Below are 26904 nucleotides of genomic sequence, written 5' to 3' on the forward strand. Positions count from 1 at the left end.
AAGCTAAAGGTTATAATGATTTATGCACCAACATCGAGCCATGATGTTGAAGAGGTTGAAGAAATGTACACCGAAATTGAGAGTGTTCTAGATGAGCAGAAAACCCACTACACTGCACTGCTTCTATTGAAAAGAGCAAAAACCTGAAAAACAAGATGCAGGATATTTTAGAGACTGCTGGGAGTCATTGCGGTACAAGTAAACACATGGGTTGTGTTAGGGTAGCCAAGAATAGAAACAGGTGCATGTATACCTGCGTGTACACCAATGCTAGGAGTTTGGTAAATAAATTTGATGAATTTGAGGTATTACTCAAAACATTAAAGGCAGATCTTGTTGGAATATCAGAGACGTGGTGTCACACAAATATAAGGAATGCGGAACTGGAATTTGGGGAATACAATGTGTATAGAAAGGATAGACAGGACAGGAGGGGAGGAGGGGTTATGCTATTAGTTGAGAAACACATAAAGTCCAAGGAAGTGAAGCCAGTCGACATCGATGGACAGGGCAGTGTCGAGTCAGTTTGGTGTGACATAAGCATAGGGAAATCAAAATTGAGAGTAGGAGTGTGCTATAGGCCTAATGACTCTGATGAGTATAATGTGAAACTGTACAGGGAAATAGAGTGGGCCAGTACATCAGAGAATCTTATAATGGGGGATTTTAATTTCCTAGATATTAACTGGAATTTGTGGGTTGGTCACTCACACACTAGCAAGGCTTTTGTGGATTTACTGGATGATTGTTTTCTACATCAGCATGTTCGTGAGGCAACAAGAGGGAGCAATACTCTTGATCTGATTATCAGTAGTGATTCTTCATGCATAAAGAATCTGCAGATAAATGAACCACTAGGTGGCATTGATCACAGTGTGCTGAAGTGGGATTTACTCAAAGAGGTAACTACCATCAGAGGTAAAGGGAAGGGTTTTTGTTTTCGTAAAGGCGACTACGATGGACTGAGACAGTATTTAAATTCTATACAGTGGGACCAACTGATGATGTTACCAACAGCAAACTCAAAATGGGAAGCATTCAAGGAACTAATCTTGGAGGCTACCAGGCTTTACATACCAACTAAGAAATATTGTTCAAGGTTTAGGCCAAAATGGATGTCAGATGAACTAATGAGGCATATGGCAGAGAAGAAAAATGCATGGGATACATACAAATTAATGGGTGACATGGAAACCTATGATAGATATAAGTTGGTCTGTAACCAAGTCACAAAGGAGATTAGGCAGGCAAAGGCAGACTACGAAAGATCCTTGGCAAAGGATGCAAAGAAAAACAAAAAAGAGTTCTTTACATATTTAAACTCAAGAAAGAAAGGGATGAATCAGATTGGTCCACTGGATATTGATGGTTCAACAGTTGAGGATCCTGCTCAGGTGGCTAACAATCTAAACGAAAGATCCTTGGCAAAGGATGCAAAGAAAAACAGAAAAGAGTTCTTTACATATTTAAACTCAAGAAGGAAAGGGATGAATCAGATTGGTCCGCTGGATATTGATGGTTCAACAGTTGAGGATCCTGCTCAGGTGGCTAACAATCTAAACGAGTATTTTGCATCTACATTCACGCATGATGAGTTATTCAGGAAGGAGAATGATGTAGGTAAAGTAAACATTGGCAGTGAGCTGGATGATTTTGTAATAACTGAGAGGAAAGTGGAGGAGAGATTGTTGAGGATAAACATAAAAAAGGCACCTGGGGTGGATGGGATCTATCCAGTTATATTAAAGGAGGCAGCAGAGGAAGTAAGCAAACCCCTAGCCATAATTATGAGAGCTTCTTTGGACTCACGGGAGGTACCCATAGACTGGAGATGTGCAAATGTAACCCCAATTCACAAAGGAGGATCAAAGGCTGACACAAGTAATTATAGACCTGTTAGTTTAACTTCTGTTCCAGGTAAATTAATGGAGGCACTGGTTAAAGAAGCACTGCAGGATCATCTAGACAAGAATTCAGTTATAGCTCAGACGCAGCATGGTTTTGTTAAGGGCAGGTCTTGCCTGACCAATTTGATTGGATACTATGATGTAGTCACAAAAGAACTAGATGCAGGGAATAACTTTGATATTATATATTTGGACCTTAGAAAGGCTTTTGATACTGTTGCACATGGAAGACTGCTGCACAAATTGGAGCAGTGTTGCATTGGAGGCAAATTGCTGCTATGGATAAGGGGATGGTTGAGTGGCAGAAGGCAGAGAGTGGTAATCAATGGACACTGCTCAACGTGGACTAATGTTATTAGTGGAGTTCCTCAGGGTTCAGTGTTGGGTCCGTTGTTGTTTTCGGTGTTTATGAATGATATTGATGATGGGATATCAAGTTTAATGTCCAAGTTTGCAGATGATACAAAGGTTGGCTCGGTTGTTAAGGACACCACTGACGCTATGCTCCTGCAACAGGATCTGGAAAGGTTGAACAGATGGGCTGAGAGGTGGCAAATGAAGTTTAACATTGACAAATGTAAAGTACTACATATGGGAAACAGTAACCCCAGAGCAACGTATCAACTCTGCGGTACTACACTGACAGTGGTGGAGAATGAAAAGGACCTGGGGGTAATTGTGCAGGCAGATATGAAGTTCTCTGAGCAGTGCAGACGAGCTGCAAGAGTAGCTCATGGTGTCTTGTCAATGATATACAGGAATTTTTCTAGCAGGGATAAGGAGGTGATTATCCCCTTGTATAAGGCAATGGTTAGGCCACATCTTGAGTACTGTATACAGGTCTGGAGGCCTCATTTCAAGAAGGATGTAGAGCTGCTGGAACGGGTACAGAGAAGGGCAACAAGATTAGTGAATGGAACAAAGGGTTGCTCTTACGAAGAAAGGCTTAAGTTTTGCAAATTACAGAGTCTGGAGACTAGGCACCGGCGAGGTGATCTGATAGAGGTGTATAAGGCTTTGAATGGTTTGAACATGCTCAATGCCAATGGGATTCTTCATCTTGCTCAGAATAATCAGCTCAGAGGGCATAAATTCAAATTGAGGAAAGACGGATGTCGGATAGATGTGCGGAAATTTGCCTTTGGCCAGCGGGTGGTTGGTTGGTGGAACCGACTTCCATCACTTGTTGTTGAAGTTGATAGCCTAAACAAATTTAAGGCTCAACTGGACAGGTATTTCGAGCGAACGGAGGGGTGAAATGGGACTAGTGGTGTGTTTTTTTTTTTTTTGGCTGATGCTGAATAAGCTTGTTTTCTTGCATCATATGCCTCTACTAATGCTAATGCTAATACACTATTATTATGGGGGACTTCAATGCTAAGGTTGGAAAAAGGCAAAACAGTGCAGAAAGAGGAACTATAGGAAATTTTGGAATTGGTGAAAGAAATATAAGAAAAGAAAGACTTGTGGAATTTGCAGAATCTCAAGGACTGTCAGTAATGAACACTTTTTTCAAGAAAAGGGTGAACAGAAAGTGGACATGGAAGAGTCCAAATGGATTAACAACTAATGAAATTGACTTCATCCTTACTAACAGAAGATATATTGTGAATGATGTTACTGTCCTGAATAAGGTAAATGTTGGAAGTGATCACAGAATGGTAAGATGTACCATTCTGTGATCACTTGATATAGATGTAGGAAAGGAAAGGAAAAAACTGACTCGAGTAAATAATACAAAGGTCTTTGAGATAACAGAGGAGGAGAAAAAGCAGTATGTACTGGAACTTAAGAACAAGTTTGAGCTTCTGCAGACTGCTCAGGACCAAGATATCGACGAGGAATATTACAACTTTCTGAAAGTGATAAAGCCCAAGAAACCTATAGGGAAAAATAAATCCAAAGAAGAAAAAAGTAGTCAAGAAACACTTGTCGTGATGAACCGAAGACGACAAATGAAAAGCAAGAAAAACACTGACAGGGAGAAAATTGAGTACACTGAGTTATGCAAAGCCATTAGAAAGAGACTCAGAGAGGACATAAGAAGATTTAACACAAGAAAAGTAGAACAAGCATTAAGGGAAAACAAAGGATTTAAATCAGCAGCCACCAGCAGTAATACAGAAAGACAAATGATACTGAAACTGAAGAATAGCGATAGTGTACTTATAAACAGCAGAGAAGGCATAATTCAAATAGCAGAAGACTACTATAGAGAATTATAAAAGGAGCGAGGGAATGATGCCAGCAGTGGGGAAGATGGATTGCAAAGTAGCAACACATACGACATACCCGATGTTCTTCCTGATGAAGTAGAACATACATTGAAGAAAATGAAGAATCAGAAAGCCCAGGGGGAAGATGAAGTTACTGTATATTGTTAAAATTGGGAGGAAGAGACATAACCCAAAAACTGGCAAGGCTCTTCACAAAGTGCATTAGAAAAAGTGTGACGCCTAAGCAGTGAAATAATGCAGTCATCATTTTGCTGCATAAGAAAGGAGATAAATCAGAAATCGGAAATTATAGACCAATTAGCTTGTTATCCCACATCTACAAGTTGTTCACAAGGGTCATTACTAACAGATTAGAAAGAATACTTGATGAGAATCAACCGAAAGAGCAAGCTGGCTTTAGGACAGGATTCTCAACTATGGATCACCTTCACGTAATATCACAGTTAATGGAGAAAACAAATGAATAAAAAACACCATTATGCCTGGTATTTGTGGATTATGAAAAAGCATTTGACTCCATACAGCATAAGGCAATGTGTCAGGCACTGGAAAGACAAGGCATGGATACCCCATATATTATGATTTTGAAGAAAATATATGAGAACGCTACCTCCTTTATTAGACTAGACAAAGACAGTAGGAAATTTAAAATCGAGAAAGGAGTTCGACAAGGCCACACAATATCTCCGAAGCTGTTTACTGCTGCCCTTGAGGAAGCTTACAGAAGATTGGACTGGTCGCAGAAAGGAGTCAATGTGAATGGAGAGTACCTAAACCATTTACGATTTGCAGATGACATTGTGGTCATAAGCCACGATCCCAAAGAATTAAAGGAAAATTTTAATCAGTTATGCACAATTAGTAAGGATTTTGGACTAAAGATGAATATGGCTAAAACAAATGTAATGATGAACAAGTATGCCACAGAAAGGAAAATAATGATTGAAGGAGCAGTAATTGAAAAGGTGGAGTCATGTACTTATCTGGGACAAGTTATTAGCTGTAATAATGATAAATGGCTGGAAGTCAAGAGAAGAATAAATTTTGGATGGATAGCATTCAGGAAATATAGTCACATACTGAAGAGAAATATCCCAGTTTGTCTGAAACGTAAAATAATGAACCAATGTATACTCCCCACCATGACTTATGGTTTGTTTGTTTGTTTGTTTTTGGTTTTTTATTGGCGCATTGGCAGCTGTGGCCATAATGCGCCAAGACTATGCAATATTTAAAAGTTTATGACTTATGGAAGTGAAACTTGGGCACTCACCAAAAGAATGGAAGAGAAGCTGAGAACTACACAGCGAAGAATGGAACGAATTATATTGGGAATCAGACTGTTAGATAAGAAGAGAAACACATGGATTAGGCAGCACACTCAAGTAAAGGACATTCTTATCAAAACTAAAGAACTAAAATAGTCTTGGGCAGGACACATAGCTCGAAGACATGATGACAGATGGACTAAGAAAATAACAGAATGGTACCCAAGAGGAGCTAGAAGAAAACCTGGAAAACAAAGGCTTAGATGGATAGATGAAATTCATGAGTTTGTGGGTAGTAAATGGATGGCCAGTGCTCAAAACAGAAGGAACTGGAAAGTTACTGGAGAGGCCTTCATCCTGAAGTGAATTGAAAATGGCTGATGATGATGATGATGATTTATATGTTGTTCAAAAAATTCAAAAAGCAAAATGGTTAATCAAACAAGAAACAGCAGCGAGTCAAGACAGAAAAACAGTCATTAAGCATGTTCAAAGATACATCTTTCCCATTCTGTCCTATGCTTCCGAAATCTGGTCTGGTGCTCCTGAAGTAACCGTCAAGAAATTCTTTGCCCTAAAATATTGGGTTCTTAGATGGCTCAATAGTAAGCTTCGTTTTCCTCATACAATATCCAGGCAACAGCTTTATAAAAACCTAAAAACAAAGTCTCTGCAACAGATGATCAACGAGTCTGGAGTCATGCTTCTTGCAAAGTTAATCACCTCTGCATGCGATTCACCAAACTTAGCCAATATAATAGCTGCCCCCAACAGGGAAAATTAAAGAAACCAGCGATTCAAATCCAACCTCTCCAGGCTCAAACAAATGGACAGAATGTTCCCCAATGCATCCCTTCACCTCATAAATCATCACAACATTGATTGCAACAGGTTAATCAACTCTGAAGCCTACAGGAGTCAGATCTCCGATAAAATGAAGAAAAATAATCCAACCCAGTAATTGCAACTGAAAGCCAAATGTCCTGTTCTGCAATTTTTTTAAATTCATAACTAAAATTCCTAGCCATTGTTAATATCTATATGAAATCTGCTCTGTACATATACTCGATTATTTTATGTCATTCCCTTTGTATTTTTACCTGCCCCTAACCATGTGCTGTGATGGGCTTGCTGCTGTATTTTCAATAAATGAATATTTATTTATTTATTATTTATTAAATAACGCACCAGAAATAACTTAAAACAAAACTTAAAACACTGTAACACGATGCGTTTTAGGTCACTAGGAATCCATAACACTTAAATATTCGCAAGTACACCATACATTCAAACAAAGAGCAAAGAAGATTTTAAAAATATATAGTAAACCTTATAATAGTAAGTTTTTATGGTAAAGTTTTACTGAAATTACATTTCTTCTTTACAGGCTCAAACTATAGGGATGATGACAGAGTACCACAGATACCTGTTGACCGATCTGGTGGGTAAATTTCTCTTTCGCTCTTTATTATTTCTATTAATTTTTAAATTTCCTCTTTGATCTTACGTAAACTTAATAAATAAAGAGATTTAATTTAATTCCGGCCAATGTTTCTTACCTACTTTACAAAGTATTCACTAAGTGCAGAGACTACAGATGCACAATGGCGCATTATGGCATAAGTCGTTGATGCGCCTGAAACCCAACAACAGTTATAGAAATATTCGTTGGAATGACTGTGTGCTCATTAGCTGGTTATTTTTCGCGTTTTCTTTTGCTCTGTCTTAAAAGGAAATCTGTGATTATCACAGTCTGCATCATGTTTTGAAGATTTCCATTTTTTTCTTTTACACTTTGAATCTACTCTTTTTCATAGGGCATTTTTAAAGTGTTTTTTAAACTTAATTTTTCGCAGAGTGGCTGATATAAATGTTATTCAAATGACGAATATTTTTCAGGATGCACATACCCTCGATCTCACAGAATTTACTCGTGCGAAAACAAACATATCAAGTTTACGGTTGGTGGATCTATCGCAGCACTTTATAGAAGATGCTGGACGTAACTGGATATTTGGAAACAGTCCCCACGCACGTCTTCCGCAAAAGGATCAACTAATCAAGGTATGTCAGTGCCACCTGGCCTTCCTTATCTGCCATGTTTCTATTACTGACTAATGTGATCATGATATAAGTAGGCAATAACAAATTTGAGTTCATCTTTAAATTGGTCGTGTTGGAACATAAATATTTGGTCATCCTTTTTGTGGTCTGCTTTTTCAAAATTAATTTTATGAATACTCTTTATTGTATAACAAGAAAATTGAACACTACTATTGTACAAACTCCTTACAGCCATTAGCCCGGGGGTAGAAGCAGAAGGAATAGTTTGAAGAAAGAAAGAAAAAAAAAAAGAGGAATTCCATAATTCAAATTTCTAATTTCTTAATGTACAATTTGGATAACTTTTTATAAATCGCCTGATACCGCTTCCGGTTTATTTTCTAGTAGATTTTAAGGAATAAAAGTATTTTTTAAAATTAAATGCGTATATATTTTTAAAATTTTTTTCATCGTTAGGGGATGCACTTTTAATTTTCCTTAACTTTCTCCACCTTACTCAGATTCTCGCAGACTAATCATTGGATTTAGACTTTAAAAGCATCGTAAGAAGTGAAGAGTGGCAAATTAGATTTGCCTCTAATTTAGAGCCTCCTTACGATGGAGATCTGTGGCTACTTATTAGAATGTTGTGGAGAAGAGAAGCGATCAATTTCTCCCGTATTTCGCTGCTAAGAAGGACAAGGTAAAGAAGAAAACATTCAAAGCAGCAGCTGGAATCTAGGTTATGCAAAGTAATGAGAAGATTTGCACGCGAACGATATTAAAAGTTTAAAATTTTAATATTTATGCGCATATGTTTATTCTTTTCATCCACCTTAAGGCGTACTCCCAAAGTCTCGCTCTTATTATTGTACCGGATAGCCAAAAAACAGCTACACGACGCATACATAACTACCATGAATTAAATTCCTAAATTTACTTGCATTTAATTTCTGGGGAACACGCTTTCATCTTTCTCTCTCTCTCCACTGATTGCCGCTGCAGCTTCCCAATTCCAACTAGATAAAACATTCAAAGTCATTTCCAAACTTTCTCTTTGCAGACAGAAACCGCCCTGACCATCGACGCTGTCCTCTTGCTGGCTAAAGCCCTTCACGAGTTTAAAGAAACCCGCTCCAACGTGCGGAAGATGAGTTGCAGCAGTAAAGTAGCGTGGCCATACGGAGAAGGTCTCCTTAAGAAAATGAAATCAGTAAGTATTCTGTGAGTGCGAAGGAAACTTAGAATGCCTTTCTCTACAGTATGTTTGGCATGTCTCTCTCTCTCTCTCTCTCTCTCTCCAGAACTTAAATATTCGCCTGATTGCTCTAGTCCGAGTTATAATTACTGGTGCTCAGCATAATGAATAGCAGTACACATATAATGTGTACACTGTCGGACTATGGTTACATAGCACGCGTCACTTTGCCATTCCATACATGTAGCTAAACCGTTGATTGTGATTCCAATTTCAGGAGTTCCGATGTTAGCTGTGGGTATTTGCCCTCGCATGCTAACTGCCAGTATAAAATTATTCCAACTGGATTTGAGACATAATTCTCTCTCTCTCTTCCCCTCCCCTTCTGCAATCCCCTTCGCATATATGCATGCGTGCGGTCGCGTACCTAGGAATAGCCAAATATCGCGCGATGACCATCTGTCTTTAGGATTGCATATTAGCTTTGGAACTTGCAACTCACAAAGATGATTGTTGGCGTTCTGTATACAGTAGATACAGAAATAAGATAGATCTGGCTGTTACAAAGTAAAAGGGAATTTTTAAAGAAGAGATTATTATTAATTAGCAAATGTACAGTTGGGGACAGCCTATTTGTGTATATAGCAGTGAGCAAACTGGATTTGCTACTTAAGCGTATCGAAACTACGAGTTGTTTGGTATTGCATTACTTTAAATAAAAGGCACTACTTCGATGAAGAATTATATTGCTATTTTAAAAAACTACACTGTACATAAACAGCGGTGTCCTTCTGCATTGAAGAAGAGCTTTTTTATTTGGAGTGTGCAATACCAAGGCAAATCGTGGCGAAGTACCTCTAATCACCTGATGGCTGCCACTGTTTTAGAAACCACTTTGCTGAATTGGAGAGAGCCTTTGGAAGGATGAGGAAAGTTGGTTTGACAAATGTCTCAATGCTACTAAACATGTGGTTGTCCGAAGACCTTGGAGAAGATTCCAAAGATAACAGATTAATAAGAATAATGAGTCCAGATTTGATTTTCAGAGTGATTTCTAGACGTACATTCATCTGATGGAAACAGAAATATGGAATTTCACAGATTCCATCACTATCGAACTCTTACGACTTCATTTCTATACAGCATGCTTAAATGATGGGGAAATATATTGCACTAGTGGGTATCATTGTTATCCTGGGCTTTCTTGCTAGCCTCACCATCGCCTCACGCAGTTGCCCCCATATCTTGGCAGCATCGTTTCCATAAAAGAGCATACAGTAAATCGGGATTCGTCTGATAAAAATTAGAAGCTGTTTCCAACCATCTGCAATGCAATATTAGATAATGACATTTTTTTAAAAATTATAATATGAGGGGTTTTTGATCATTTACTCGGTGGAAAAAATATATTGCAGTTTTTAATAAGATGGAAGGTGTAGTAAAAAGAAAGAAATTTCCAAGGTACGAAGAATAAATAAGGGTTTTCATTAGATAATAAAGCCTAGGACATGGTAACACAGTGGGGTGGGATGTCTGAACTATTCGTGTTGATATTTTCCTTTCTTCTCCTCTTTAAAAATATAACAGAAGTTTAGAGAAATACTTTCGAATATAAAGATTATAATTGGATACGAACAACTTCTCTTTGAAGATTTCATGGGTTTCAGTTAGTTAGACTGATTTTACTTTTTCCATAAATTTATCGATGGATGAAAAGGGGGGTTTCCTAGCGAAGCCAGCATTCTCCCTCTCCAATGGGTTACTGTAGTACTATAAGGACAATTCTGAATGCTAAATCAGTACGCTTCGAATTACGCTCTGAATAAACTTGAACCCGAGTAACGGAGCAACAATTTATTAAGCGACAGTTATCTTGATTCTGAATAGTGCGGGGTGAATGAGAAGCGAAACATTTCTAGCCGCGAAAAGGGGTCGCAGAGAGGTCAAAAATGCACTCCTGTACTTAACGAAAGTAATTGCACAATCTCACAAAGGAATTGAAATCGAAGTGAGCGAGGTGGCCTCCCAATACCTCCGTGTAACCCCGCGATGATCGGAGGGATGTTTTATGAATCCACCCAGACCTGCCACCGATGGCATTTTGCCACTTGATGGATACCGAACGTTGTGTGGACAGGAATCAGCAAGTACGCGAGGGAGCGACAAGCTCTCCCCGATCGAAACACCCTCCCTAGTGTACACCACGCGGTACAGTTGTGTTGCGAACACCCCGGTACTGTTTAGAACTGCGTGCAGCGTTTCACTTTCCCGGAGTTTTACACGTATTGGCTGACGTGTCTGGACTGGCAAACGCCGACTTCAAGAAGATACGGGGATCACTTTGTCATTCGTAAAATGCATCGGCACCAACGACCGAGACGTCGATTTGGCAGCAAACACGCTGCTTCGTGGAGATCGTTCGGTTTCAATATGCTGACGATTTCCCTTTCTCGTCGGTTGCGATTCGCGAAATGTGAGCAGGCGCCTGGAATCTATTTTCTTCTTCTTTCTTACTTTCTCGTCTTTCTTACCCGGTCAGTAATATTCAGTTTGGGAGGCTCCTTACAAAACGACACAAACTGCACCATCCTCCAGCTCGTTCTGTACAACCCCCCTAAGTCTGCAGCAACTTCAGATGGACGGAAAATTTCTTTAATTTTCCCTCCTTTTAATTCTTCATTCGTTCCCCTCTTTTCCTCTTCTTCTTCTTCCCATTCCTTTATTTCTCTTGTTTCCACGCACTTCCATCTTTCTACATGTGCTTCCACTTTCTCACTGTCTATTCTCCATTCTTGATTTAGTTTCAGATCCAATATTTTCAGCCTTTTTTTAAATTTTTTTTCCATTCCAGGCTTCGCATAAAATGCTGAAGAATTCAACGCGCTGCACATACTTTTTCTGCTGCCAGTTATTTGACGAAGAAATTCCATCCGAAAAGTGTTTTTTTTTATATAAAGACCAGCTATTATTAAAACGATGTTCAATACATACAGAAATGCATGTTTATTTTCAGAAATACGGCACTCGTCCCTTCTGATTCAAAGAAAATTGATCCTGTTTATCCACCGCTGTAGTTTCTGACATCCGTTGACTTTGTCCTTTGAATAGTTCTGCTTTCAAACTAGTAATGTCTTCACATTTTTCTGTTATTCTCGTGGGAAGACAGAACGGCTGCTTAGAAATATAAACAGGGCAGTCTACGATTGATTTTTTTTTATCCATTGGATGATTAAATTTGGATGACCAAATAATATCAACTGAAGCACATGGAACAGATTTTTAAACTATCAGATTGCGTTGTTTTGTATAGAAGAACGCTGCATACTTTGTATAAAGTCAGTAATAAAATATGACCAACGAAGGATCGTGCACATTATCAAATCAAATTTGTTACCTAAAGTACTAAATTTGACTTTTTTTTTGTTCATTTCCAAAGAATAGATTTCCTTTTATAAATTTTTAAGGTTATACCATTGCGTTATTCGATATGTAGATTAGAATTCAATTATTAAAAGTAAGTGGAATATTTATTTCTTGCCCTGCTTTAATCCAAATGAAATCATCAGCTCTATTCATGGGGGAACCCCTTGTATAATTTAATTCATGGAAAGAACGACAAATCTAGAGTACTGTGGAAAAACGAGTGAAGCAGGAATATCTTCAAAGTCTGAAGGAATCCACGTACCATCAAGATTACGCCCTCTTCTGCTACAAAAACCTTGAAAATCATAGATGTTACAAGGAAAGACAATCCACACTGACGTATTGGCTCCACTTCAGAATACGGGGAACACAGGTGCGCACGTTTCCGCGACAACCCTGAAGTTATCTTTTTAAGTGCGCTGATCCATGAAAAGTCTATATCCTTTCTTTTTTAGTGAAAGACAATTCCCGTTGTCGTGTGTTTTTGTTATATTCGAGAAGTTTCCTACCACAAATCATCAGGAGCGCTACCTTGCTGAAAAATAATTCTTCCTTCTGGGTCTTCCCAAAAGGAAGAATCATTTTTCAGCAAGATGGTGCATTACCTGATGCAGGTGAGAGAGTGTCAAAATCAGCGATTCCCTGGCACGGTCGTGGAACCTCATTTCAGCAGCCTTCTCGTTTACTCGATTTCTTCCTGTGGGGTTTCATCAAACACGTAGTTTATCACCCGTCATTACCACAATTCGTAGATGAAAGACAGGATCTTCCTTGATATGCTTCATAAAATGTGGGAGGAAATTGAATTTTTGGGGGCTGTCTGCCCCACTACCTCCGGTTTCCATAGAAAGCATCCGTAAACTTGATAAATTTTCCGTCATTGTCATACCATTTGTTTTCCTTTCGTGCAAAAATACTCATGGCAAATATTTGAAGTTTTAAAGCTACAATTTAATAACCCCGTGTGCGTGTAATACATGTACATGGTATCAGAGCTGGCTACTACGAGGATATGCTTACTTGATATTTAATATCTCATTAAAAAGTTATTAATTTCACTCAGAATCGGTCATTTTGTCTTCCAGTTCTTGTGGACTTAACTTGTGGACCAATGAATATGTCGCCTTTCACTTTTGCAACTAACAATTTGAAAGCAGATTGTGTAATCCTGGAGGTGTCACCTTGAGGATCGAATGCCTTAACAAGTTGTTTGACCAGTCCAATTTAATATGGAGTGGTGGGAGAAAGACTGTTTCGTAGAACAAGGTGGGAGTTGCTTACTACGAAATATTTTCACCCTTGGCAAAATTATGAAACTTATGAAATTTCCTTGAAGACTTAAATGGGACCCTAAGTATTTTGAACCGGTCATATTTGATGTTCTCTAACACCGGAGGGATTATATGCTGAAAGTCTCTGGATTAACTCAAGACTTGAGAGACTGGGTAAAACTCTAGGGGTGGGGGAAATTTTTTTTATTAGCGTAGTCTCTACTTATAGATAGGAGGCATCTATTTTGGAGAGACGGTATTCATTTGAACAAAGATGGTACAAATATTTTTTTCCGTATCGTTGAGGACACCTTAAGTGTTCAGGGAACTGCTAGTTAGGGTGGAGATAGGTAATATAGCCACACATTTATCTGGTGATATGGGTCAAAGAAATGTTTGCAAGAATTCTTGTCTGTTGTCGCAAAGATTTTCTAAGGACAGCAATGTTTCAAATGAGCAGTAAGATAAAGCCAGGGAAACGAGCCCACATAACTTCAAGGGGTGTGTGTGTCAGAGTACTAAACTGTAGACGAATACTTAGTCTTTAATTCTGACTGCAGTAATCTCACGAGTGTTGTCAATAAAATGGATGAATACAAACTCCTCTTTAGGACAACTGATGCTGACATAATAGGGCTAACAGAAATGTGGTACCACCCGACAAGTGGGGATAACGATATAATATATTTAGGAAAGATAGAAGGATGGTGGGGGTTCATGCTTCTTATGAACAGCCTGAGCGACAAAAGAGTTGTTGTTTTTTTGAGTCAGAATGCACCCCTTCCAGCATAGAATCTATGCGGTGTGAGTTAGACTTCCCAATCTCATTAGACCTTTGAAGCAAAGGTCTAATGAGATTGAAGTAATCTACGGACCAGACGATTGTGAAGAGCATAACGACACAGCCTCTACATGTAGATGAAATGGAATGGACAAGTAAGTGTGAATGTCTTATTATGGGCAACTTCAATCTTCCCCCTAAATAATTGGTACAAATGAGAAGGAAACTCACCATGGGTTACAAAATTTTAAATATCTTAGACGATTATTATTTGTACCAGCATATTGGAGAAAATACTAGGTAAGGTATTCTAGACTTCATTATTACTCACGACTCAGATAGGGCTTACCGGACAGGAACCATTGGCAGGTAGTGATCCCGCAGTCGTCAGTTTGAAGATGAAGAATATTACGGTAGTTAAAGACATGGTACATATAACATGACAGTTTAAGGCGCTTCATAGCATCTGCTAATTCGACTAATTACAGAGGGGGGATACATTAGAATCATAGAATACTTTAAGCCTATGCATTAAGAAAATATAGCAGTTGGGAAAGTTACAGAGCGATGAAAAGTATTGCAGCCTACAACAGCTATAAGTTGATCTGTAATAGTACCATAGATAAGGTTAGGGAGGCCAAGGTGGTGTATGAGAAAGTGCTGGTTAAGAGAGCAAAGAATGGGGACAAGGAGGTTTTCGTGTATGTGAATACAAAGAAAAAGAAAAACGCATTTTTTGTGTACTGGGTGTGGAAAGGTCTTAGATAACCCAGCTGATGGTGCTGATAAATTGAATAGGCACTTCCAGTTGGTCTTTACTGATGAAAGAACTTTTATACCGAGGAAAGACTGTGCGAGTAAGGCTGACACATATGAAATTAGTGATTTCGAAATTACAGATGACTGTTTATTAGAAAGACTTTCGAGCCTAAAAGAAACTAAGGTTCCTGGAATTGATGACATATACCCTGTAGTTTTGAGGGAGGTGGCCAGGGAGTGTATTGAAACATTGAGGTTAATTGTGAGGACACCATTGCACTTGGGAGAGATTCCTTTGGATCTAAGAACTGGCAACGTATCGCCAATACATAAAAGCAGTTCTGAGAGAGAATTCAGTAACTACCGACCGATTAGTTTAACTTTAATGGTAAGGAAAATCTTAGTGGAGGCAATGATCAAGGGTGCAATCCAGGGATATTTATATAGAAATAAAAATAATGTTTAAGTAATCTGGTGAGTTAATTTGACACAGTTACTCATAAACTAGATGTAAGGAACAATTTTGATATAGTTTACATGGACTTTGACTCAGTTCTTCGTGAGAGGTTACTGTATAAGCTGGAACATGCTGGAATTGCTGGAAAGATTATAATATAGACCGCAGAGTAGCTGCATGGTAGAAGTTGTGATTAATGGATATTCTTCAAATTGGTGTAACATTAGAAGTGGGGTCCTCCAAGGATTGGCTCTTGGACCACCATTGTTTCCGATTTTCGTGAACAATATGAAGAAGGGTTAGAGATCGTTGACATCAAGAAGTGTTTGTTCAGTATCAGTAACAAACACTTCTTCAGAATGATTTGAACAGGTTTCAAGAATGGTCAGAAAAGTGGTAGCTGTGGTTTCTTTTCTTTTAGCCAGGAAGTCGTTGATTACTGCAAAAAGTTGCCTTCACAGGTAGTTGAACCTGACAATCTGAAGAAATTCAAAGGTCAATGGATAGTAACCTACGTGAGGACAGAATATCATAATTTGTATTTTCTTATCTACTCTGTTTTTTTCTGCTGGGAAGCAAAACTAAAACTTGTGGCTTTTTTGCACTATATGTAAAATTCTTATACTATACTATACTATACATGCTTCGCATTCCCGTAGTCTCCTTTAATATGAAAAGTTAGATTGTTGATTCCTCCGGTTGTCTGTAATGAGAATCGTGGTGTCTACAATTTTTTTTTTGTTTTTGTTTTGTGAATAAGGAATTTTATTAATACAAAACAACGGGAATCAATGGTTGCATATTCCCATTGTGAACCAATAGCTTTTAAACTTTTACTTGAATTGTCTATGAAAACACACCCTTCTGGATTGTGAGTAATGCCCATCTCTTCATAAAGACCAATAAAATCAAAATAAATGCATAGGTTTTTTGCGGCAGTGTAAAAACCTGCTTAACTGATGTAGTTTTCTGAATGTGGAAATCTTGTAATCGTAATCCAGCAGATTCATTTCTTTTAAATAAGATGTCAGATGCTTTGCCCTAGATGTGGTCTGATTCGTCTCTCACAAGATCATACAATTGTTGCTGATTAGTTTCTAATGTGTAATCCCAATTATCCTTTTAGCCAGGTTCATCACCATTCCTGAAGACTAGACTCTGGATGGTGGAGTTAGAATTTGAATCTTCCCTGGATGGCGGATTTAGAATTGGAATATTCTCTGGATGGTGGATTTGGAATTAGCAGGTCTTTGCTGTGTGGCACCAGAACAATAAATAGAATATTATGTTGAGGTAGAGCACAACTTTTCTATCCGCGCTATATTTAAACTTTGATATATTCAACACACAAAAGTAGGAGTCACCATGATGGTTTGTGCGCTTCCATATTCTAGTTCATTGAGTTAGTAATACGTGATAGGTATGATTACTACTTAATTCTTTTAGGTTGGTACGTTGACAGAATGCAAACAAGCTAAGTTGAATCGAGCAACACAAAAACTGGAACATTTTTTTGTGTTGTGGAACATCTTTCGTGGTTTTTTTCGTTTATTCTTTCTTTCGTCAGTTCTTACACATTGAAGTATGAGAAAAGTCAGCGCTTTGAGGACATAATCAAACAATAAACACCGTGTACCTTAAGCCAACATTTTAAGAAGCGTCAGTTCATAGAAAATTTCATTTATTTTTTTCTTTCACCAAAAGGTACCATCGAACAGAGAAAGAGAGAGAGAGAGAAGAAAAAGAGTTAATTACTTTTGCTCTCGCGGTTAATAGCAATTTTATTAGCCGTCACATTTCGCTGGCACACGAGGGAGTAATGCGTGTTGAAAAGGATCCCTCACGAGAACAGTACATGTTAGTAAGAAACTGTCTTTGTCACTGTGTCATCATAACGGGGAACAGAACATTTGAAGTTCATAAAAGAGATCTTTTTATGTACACGGCAGTACTTCAATCAAAACATCAGTAATAATGAAATTTAATGACATTCTAACATTGGTATCTTTACAGATGAAATTCCAGGGTCTGACAGGAATTGTACAGTTGGATTCGGATGGAAGGAGATCTAACTTTACGTTGGAAGTTGCCGAACTGAAGTCTAAGGGATTTGTAAAGGTACGAGAATTATGGCTTCTCTATTGTGCGTACTTTGGTAGCTTTTATTTTTCTTTTCGTTTTTTTTCGTGTTGCTAAGAGACAGCCACATTTTTCAACACCAGTTCACGATTCTAGAAGGAAACTTATTGATCACTGTTGCTAGGAGACAACTGAACTCAAATGTTGTATTGCGTTGTTGTTAATACTGGTGGAAAATAATGAGGAAACGTGGCACTGTTAATCCTAATGAACACGAAATATAAGCCTATAAAAATAATTAGTGCGTGCATGTTATTAAACGTTGTTTACAAATATGAAACCCATTTTGAGTGGTACTTCCATATCGACAAAGGGATGCCGTGCATTAACAGTATTATAAGCGAGGGAAGTCCTCCTGCAACAACAAAAGGAATTTTTCTTTTTCTCCCCAAGATGAAAGACACCGCATTGATCGACTTGGAGTATCAAATTTTAGTTTGTGCGATGGCGTAAAGCAAGTTATGAAGCTGATAATGTTTTGGGCATTGCTGGTACTGGAGTATGTAATGACATTGGTGGAGAATTTTGATCATTCGTTGCTGGATTTGGAATTGGTTATATTCATCAACGATCATTCGTTGCTGACTAGATATAAAAAGGGGAAAGTTAAAATTGTCTTGAAGAGATGCTGCCGAGAGCGATCTGCTCAGTAATAATGCACTTATTGCTGAGAAATTTCCTTAAAAGGTTTGATGACCATATCGGTAGCAGACAATTCCCTGAATAAAGGCTGTCTCGTTGACCTGTGCTAAGCGAATATGAAACTGAGGAGAATCACAATCGAAGCCGAAGTCTTAACGAAGAAGTTCTTTTTTTTCTCGTGCTTCTGGAGAGCCAGACAGTTATAAGAGATGTTCAATATTCTTTGTTTCTGCTGTAGCCGCATAATGGCATTCATTTAATGGGCAGTGAAACTTTCGTGGCAGTGTGTGGTCTGCAAAGAACAGTGTGTACCTGTTAACGCATACGCCATTTTGAAATCATAAATAGCCTGAAAATTTAGATTTTAGATTGTAATTTAGATATGTCAGCGTTGAGGACGGATGTTTTTGCAGAATTCTTCTGTTCCGAACACTTGTCATCCTAAGTTGCATAGACATTGAGCGTGAAAGTGAACTGTGCTTTTCTAACGTTACATAGCGAACTTCAGGACTGAAGCATATCAACACTGAGAGCATCCAAAGGAATGATGTGAGGACTTGTGATCGATCAGTTGTTCCTGAGTCGTGGTCAGAATATAGTGTCCCTGAAGATTTTATAGAGTTCAATGAAGTGAAAAGTTATTTCATTGCTATTCGAGTCAATTATCATCCACACTAACGCGTGTGGTGCTTGGCATTGTACATTTTATGTAAATTTTACTCCAGAATGCTCAATTATGGACCTGGATTAACATCGACATATACGTGCTTAAACGTGATTATTTTTTGCACATAAATAATTTAATAAGTTTATTCTTATAGTCCGCTCCCTCAACCCATTCACAATACTAAAATACTATAAGAGTTTCAGCAGAGCAATACTTTGTAATTACTATTTTAAAAACAATGAAAAAAGCTACTTGACCTTAATATGGATATAAAATTTGGAAGAGGGAAAAGATTAAATCTAGTCCTAGTAGACAGAGGCAACATAATGGAACTTCATTGTCCTAAGCAGTAATCTTAAAGTTCTGTACGCAAACAAAACAGATCTTGCTCTTATGCAGCGATTATTAACACTGCTTTTTAATGCCACGTGAAAAATGGTTGAGTTTAATTAATTATGTTCTCCATTGATGAATTCCTTGTTTTATTGAAACCGTTTGGATTCACAGGGCTTACCCTCCTTGTCCAAGATTCCTGACATTATTGGGTAAATTTTGCCCCTGCTCTGTTTTTTTAGAATGCTATGCTGAACGGTTCCAACTGAATTTAACACACCGGCTCATATTCTTTCAGAGGATGTCTCAGCTTCTTGGTGCAGTATTTCATTTCTTAATCCTAACTGTTCTGGTATAAATGTTATGCACTTATAAATCCGAATATGCCACGCACTATTGATATCATATAGCTTTCCTTTGTGTTCTAGGTGGGAACTTGGGATCCTGAAAGGAATATCACATTTGCCAGAAACTATTCTCGCGAGTACTTGGAATCTTCGACTTCGTTGGACAATGTCACTCTTCGGGTGACTACGATATTGGTGAGTGCTGCCATCTAGTGATCTTTGACTGTAAACAGACCACAACCATGTACATATCTTCATCTAATACGCTATAGGCTATATAAGCATGAATTCCATTTCGTTTGTTTTTCTGTGCTTCTTGATTGGTTAAGCCTAACTTATCGATTGTAATTCATATCGAATATATACGAATTACACAAGTAGAGTTTTTTGTTACAGAACCCTCCGTATGCAATGGAAAGAAAACCCCTTTCAGATCAGGAAGGCAGGTACGAAGGATTCTGTGTAGATTTAATCCAAGAAATATGCCAGATGAAGGGATGTAAATATGATATTCACGAGGTATACGATGGCAACTATGGTACTAAAGAAAATGGAGAATGGAATGGAGTGATTCGAGAGCTGATCAACAGGGTGAGTACTAAAGGATATTTTAAACAGAACCTTCTTATTTAATTTTTGATCAATTTAATACATGAACATTAATATATACTTCAAAGTCCAAAAAGGGTTATGAGGTACAAAGAAAGTAATACGTAGTATTCAATATATAACCAGGAAGGAGGAATTTTTGAGGTATTAACTTAAATCTTAAATAGTTTTCATTCTTTATATTTCAGAACAATTTAAAACTAGAAATCTTAGCTCTGAGAAGATTCCTGCTCGCCTGTTTCAATAACGAGATTCTTGTTCTTAGAATTTGTTGCAATCATCCAGCGGATTTTAAATCCTGCGCGATTACTGATTTGTTTTAAAGCATATTCAGAAAATAGCAATGTTCAGCTATAACGTATTGCAGAAAAGAATAACGTAGACCATAATTTATCTACAGCGCTGTTATTTAGAATTCAAAGCGATTACTAGCATTTATATTTTGCCTTTATTTATTATTTTGGGCAGCTTAATATGACAGTAATGAAGGGTAATGCACTTTCTTAGTGTTCCAAATAGTCTTCGGGGGAAAAAATTACTGTACTGTTGCCTTGGAAATGTACCCACAACGATTCGCCGGGTACGAACCATTCTCAACTTTTAACCTAAAGCGCAGAATACTCAAGTCAAGATACATGGTAAATGGAGCGTCGTTGGGTATTGACACCAAGGGCCGTGCCCCCCAATTCTGTTTTATAGAGTAGAACTTCCCATTTTTCTTGAGGAACTTCTTTTTTAAAAAAAAGTCCTCGCTCAGTTGATATTACTCTAAGCTTCTAATGCGATAACGAGAAGAATTCTGGATACGAAAATAAATTTAAAGCTATAACTCGTGCTGATAAAAACTCGCATCACTTTTCTGATTACATGAATTATCCATTTCAATAATATTGTCCAAGGAAACGTATTCTCCTAATCTTTCCTAAACATTTTTTTCTTTTAAATAGGAAACTGATCTTGTAATTGCTGACTTGACAATTACCTACGAGCGTGAAGAGGTCGTGGATTTTAGTATGCCCTTCATGAATCTGGGAATTAGTATACTTTATAAGAAACCAACTAAGAAGATTCCACGTCTTTTTTCCTTCATGAAGCCATTTAAGATGGAGGTGTGGATCTACATGGCAACTGCTTATTTGGGAATTAGTGTACTCTTATTCATAACCGCCCGTTTCACCCCTTACGAATGGGTGAATCCTCATCCTTGTAATCCTAATCCGAGGTATGTAGAGAACAAGTTTAACATCTTCAACAGCTTCTGGTTTACCATCGGATCTCTGATGCAGCAAGGTTCTGACCTGGCACCCAGGTAAGTGATCTACAGTAAGAATATTCTCTTCTCAATAAACAGTACTTTATAAAGAACAGGGGATGCTCCGGTGTTACTTATTTACCGTTTTGAGTATTAGTATCTTCTGCATTGGAAATATAAGTTATTTTAACCATAGATGATGTTATTTTGGGTAGTTAGTTTTGATGTCTTAAGTTTAATCTGAAAAAAATAATAATAAAAAGAGATTGGTGTATTATTAAAATTTTAGTTATCTAGCATAATAATTCTAAAATTAAATAGCATCAGCCGAAAAAAAAAAGCACTCCACCTCATCTCTTCATCCCCTCTAATAATTTGTGCGATCCATTCTCAAACTTATTCAAAATACGCAGTTCCATAACACCAGATGGAAGTTTCTTCCAACAGGCATCTGTCGCTGAAAGAATGTTTTCGCGCTCTTATATGCGGCAACCCTCTTTTTGTAAACTTAAATTTATGTCCCTTTATGTGTGTGTCATCTGAGAAAGAGAAGTGTTGCCATCAGCATTTAGCGTACTCAATCCATTTACAGCCTTAAATACTCCAATCGGATCTCCTCGCAGATGCCTGTTTTCCAAGTGCTGCAATATGCAGAACTGAAGTCTTCATGGTAAGAGTGTCTTTTTGTTCTTGACTAATACTTCTACTCTTCTCTATACCCGTTCCAAGATCGACACCCTTCCTAAAATTAGGCTTCTACACCTGGATGCAATGGGCATGAGGCTTACGCAATGCTTTATGCAACTGAATAATTATCCCTGTCCTTGTTGGCGAAATTGCTGTATATCATTGACAGAATCCCATGATCTGTCCTTCAGCCTGTCTGCACTTCCCAAAGAACTTCATGTCGAAGTACAATTAACCCTAGGCTTTCTTCTCTCTCTACCCTGAAATCATTTACTTCGAGTATGATAAGCAATTTCAGTGTTTCTGAAACTGGGATCTGCATTTCATGGTGAGGAGGTGTTGAAATTCTCTGGGGAATCCGCAATGTCCTAAAGTTAGTATTAGATTTTTGGACTCTGAAACTGCGAAATCTTAATTTAAAAATAAGAAAATCAACAGCAAGAAAATAACTTAACATTCTTAACATCGTAACAAAACATTTACATTTTCCCAAATAAAGAAACTGAAGCTTGAAGGACCGCACCACCAATTTAAGGGATTAAAAGGACATAACAATTTTCCAATGTCTCATAAGCGAACTCGAGTTTTTTTAAAGATTTTTTTAGATTTCCTATCCATTAATGATTTAAATTTCCCAAGAAAACATTTTTTAAAAGCGTTGATGTTATTATTCTCAGTAAAAATCAAATGAGATCTCTTCCATTTCTTGTATTCAGCTATCCTCTCTGTCCAGAAAGATGAAAACAAGAAAATTTCTCTTCCGGTACGTAAGATTTTCATAATTCGTCATGTTGAATTCTTTTTGCTTCGCTTTATAGATGGTGTCTTAAAATTTTTATTTCAAACGGCAATGGCTATAAGGAGTAACGTATGAATGCTAAAGACAAGCTATAAAGATAAAGATCTAACTCTTAATGGCTTTCTTCTCGTGGCCTGGAAAAGTCCATTTACGTTGGCTGATGCCGAGGGCTCGTGCTGTTCGTGGATCTCCGGAGAAAACCGTTTGAACTTTTACAACCCACATAAAGGTAGCAGCTTTAGTTCAAATTGCCAGCATTATGCAGTGCTGTTTAATCTAGTCTCCATAAAACTGTTTCGGATTAAGATTCACGGCTGGAAAGCGGTTATACTACAGAGTGCGGTAATGGGGACGTAAGGAAAGAATCCGTGCAGACAACAGAACATGCATGAAGTGCTGCGTTTGCAGAGAATAAGTGGGGGAATAAAGAAGGGTCACCAATGTGTGTGTGTGTGTCTCTCTCTCTTTTGGAATTGTGAAACAGAACTGCAGCTGATCAGAAAGTATTCATCTTAATAAAAAGCCTCAGAAGGTACGTAAAGAATATAAATGGCATTCATTCAGCAAAATATAAGAAAATAATTAGAATTATATTGAAAATACGATGTATTTTGGTTTGGGGAAAGAGACAAATAGAGTTTACTTAATAACTGAAAAACAAAGCAATCGATTAGAATGTATCTTACTTAAAGTAGATTTTGCCTCTTCCAAATTAGTTTCTGAATAACTTGTATATTGGTAGCCAAACTAGATGTACCAAATATATAAATATAGTTTAATCTAGTTTGACTTAATGAAAAAGATTCGTATTTTTAGTGCTAGTAAAGCCACTTATGAGCATGAGTTCACCAAGAGTTTATTCTAAGAAAACAAGGATGACAGCTGGGCATTTATTTCCTTTCCTAATGCGATGCTCTTTTAGTGGTTCAGATTTTGAGTACGTGCACCACTAAGCAGCTTGAGTGCACGTTGTGCCATACAGCAGTGCATCCTTCAGTGGGTTAAATGGCTGAAGTCCGATCATCAGAAATATCTACAGAATTAATTGATAGTCTAGGTAAAATTTTAATTTTACCACCACCTCCAATACAGCGGACAGTCTGCGTTATATTCTTCATTGATCTTACTCAATGATTCGATGGTCGAATCATTGAGTTCGACTATTGAACTTTTCTAACTACTGAAGGCATTCTTTCCTCGTTACAGAAGAAAAGCCACGAAATTTACTGTAAAACGTTTTAAATCATCATTAAATGAAGTCTAGTCTCAATGAAACGAACCTTGAAAACGAATTCACCGGAACATCCTGATTGCTATTTATATCTTTATTGCAGGCAGTGGATAGTTACATGGATGCCTGATGCAATGATACCCATAACAACGACAATGATAGGGGTTTAACATAAAATTAACCGATACTGGAAAAATTACATAAAACATAAAACGTATAATTACATATAAAAATTATATATTAACATGGGAAATGAAAGAACATTTTTTTTTCTCATGCTACACACTGCGCAATGAATAAATGCTGGCAGTCACTCGGCTTAACACGAAAGCTGTTCTCTCATGATGCGTCTTCTGCAGGATTTGTCCTCTATGAACTTTTTGTAGTCCACATCCATCTCCTGGACGTTGTGGAGCATCTTCATGGGCAGAAATCTGTCGCCTATCCTCAGCCTCCACGCCACAGACTGCAGAGAGGGGAGAGCTCTTAAGGATTTCGGAGGGGGATCCTCCAATTGCACATTTACCAAAAACTTGGCGTATTGATTTCACCCGCTATCATTTTAATTGACCCGAGCAAGCGGAGGGTGAATAACCGTTTGGAGACCTTTTTGTATTTTAGAAATTGGGTAATATCTGAAGAATGTGTGAGAGGTGGTAGAGTGTGTTTAGTGACAAACGGCACCAGGGGTTTCCCCCATCTCCGCGTGCTATACATTGTGGGTGTGAAACAGAACACTGTAAATGCCAGAGGTTTAAAAGTATCTGGATTTTGTATTTGTGTAGTGTCGTGTACCGTTGTTCATCTGGTCATTTAGCCGCTGAGCCCCTAATGGGACCCAACGTTCCCCCACACAGCCTCGTGGAGGCAGACCAGGTACACCACTATTATAGTTATTTACCCTGGCAAGTCCTGCCACCTAATTTCCCGAGATTTCAGTGGCAAGGACCTTAAAAAAAAAAAAAAAAACCGCTATAGATAGGGGTCAGCCAAAACAAAGGGAGTACTAGTTGGGCGATTTGATGTTGTTAAATTTTTGGGTGTAGGGCTCAAGCAATTTGGAGTTGATTCGGACGCTAGTTGTAAGTTAGAGAAGGGGAGGAAGACTGAAGACTGGGGGGGAAAGATAGAGATATGGGGTCCATAGGGAAGATGACCCCAAGTAAGTGGAGCAGGCCCATGCCCCACCAGAGTGAAAAAGAGGGGTGACGAGGGGGGAAGGATACCAGGGGTAATCTCCCCCTCCCGCCGGGGAGTGGAGGCAAAGGACCACGCAAGGGAGCGTGGCTAAGGAGGCCTAATGGCAGCAGTTGAGCTGAGCTGGTGGTTTCTGTCACTCCTGGGACGAAGGAAGCAAGGATGTTTTTTTTTCTCCTGAGAGATCTGTCATATCCAGGAAGTTTCTTACTTTGATCTTCAATGGGTGGTGGTTGGGTGCCTAACCCGTCTAGCAGTGAAGACATTGCGCAAACTCAGTAAATGCGGCGTAGCGCTGCTCGTCCGTTATAATCAGGTGCTCACTATGCCGGGGATTATCTTGGATTTTAGTGGAAAACCTTAGCCGGAACGCGTCATATTCATCGCAATGAATATGACGTGATCCCACGTTTCTTCAGCCCCGCAGTGACACAGTGGATCATCTTCAATGCCTGGGGATGTTAGTTTCGCTTTAAAGGGTCCGTGGCCTATCAATAGAAATGTAGTATGGAGACCTGGTGAGTACCAGGGAGGAGGACTTATGAGGTTCACAGAGGGAATGAACTTTTTGGTTATTAATCCTTTGTTGGTGGTGTCCCATGTCTCTTGCCAGGTCCTCACATAATTTCACAGATTCTCTTCCTTTCCTGTTTGGGGTTATTATCAAGGTTAAGAGTGATGTCTGCTGTTTCGGTAGGAATACTCTTCTTCAACCGTTGATACAATCCTCTTCTTATTACCTCTAGGTATAGGGGTATACATCCAGCTAGGACCAGTAGAGCTGGTGCGCTTACTGTACGGCACGCCTTTGTTACGACAAGGAGCACGCTGTATGGAGTCTAGTTTACGGCGATTTCGGTCGAGGGAGGCCCTAGTACACCATACTGAGTCTCCATAGCAAGCTATTGGGACAAATATGGCATTATAGATGAGGGCTAGAGCCCGGCACTTAAGGCCCCAGTCTACACGGCTTATACGGATTATCATGGCCGAGTATTTTTTGTATTTTCTGTGACATATATTTCAAGTGAGGATGGAAATTTAGCTTCATATCTAAGACGGTTTCTAAATACTTGATTTCTGGGTATAATCTTATGGAGGTGTTGTCAATTTTTATAACCGGTGTTCTTCGTAGTTGGAGCGTTCCCTCCAATATAGATTTTGTTTTCTCTCCCGAGATCTTTAGTCAGTGAATGGCTGCCCAATCCTGGAGCTTAGTTAGTGCGCAATTTGCGCGCTCCTCTAGATCAGCTATGTGGGGTGGCAGTTTATGTTTGAAGAGGACCCACCAAAGAAGCCAGTACTCATCGGTTGCAATGGTTTTTAGCGTCGTTTTCGTTGCCGACGCCCAGATTTGTGAACCGTAGATGATGACTGGCTGCAGAAACCGCATTATGTATTGGAGCGTGTACTCGGGCTCTCTGATGTTGAAGGAGGTGTTGTTTGGCAAGCCATTTGGATCTGCAGACCTTGTTGTGAATGTCTGCAACACGGTGTTTGAAACTGAGTTTAGGGTCGAAGATAACGTAGATATTTCTGTGCTTGGTTACTGGGGTGATGTAGGTTCCTTGGATTTCCAGGTTTAATTGCGTTGGGTTTGATTTGAGTGAAAATACCATTTCTGCAGTTTCTTTGGATTTATCTTAAGACAAAACAA

The 26904-nt window shown here is 38.5% G+C and overlaps 1 protein-coding gene across 1 annotated transcript in view; it reads left to right on the forward strand.

Moving 5' to 3' along the window:
• LOC150080904 (uncharacterized) overlaps window positions 1-26904 on the forward strand; it is a 256611-nt gene that overhangs the window by 75544 nt on the left and 154163 nt on the right. Inside the window, exons 6-12 of the mRNA XM_090380849.1 lie at window positions 6800-6853; window positions 7312-7476; window positions 8519-8668; window positions 17358-17462; window positions 19554-19667; window positions 19869-20063; window positions 21029-21390. Of these exons, the coding sequence (XP_090236975.1) occupies window positions 6800-6853; window positions 7312-7476; window positions 8519-8668; window positions 17358-17462; window positions 19554-19667; window positions 19869-20063; window positions 21029-21390 (1145 nt within the window). The remainder of the gene's footprint in view (window positions 1-6799; window positions 6854-7311; window positions 7477-8518; window positions 8669-17357; window positions 17463-19553; window positions 19668-19868; window positions 20064-21028; window positions 21391-26904) is intronic.

Source organism: Mastigoproctus giganteus, chromosome 9 (genome assembly GCF_048544385.1).
Source record: "Mastigoproctus giganteus isolate SK-2022 chromosome 9, ASM4854438v1, whole genome shotgun sequence".
Lineage (NCBI taxonomy): Eukaryota > Metazoa > Arthropoda > Arachnida > Uropygi > Thelyphonidae > Mastigoproctus > Mastigoproctus giganteus.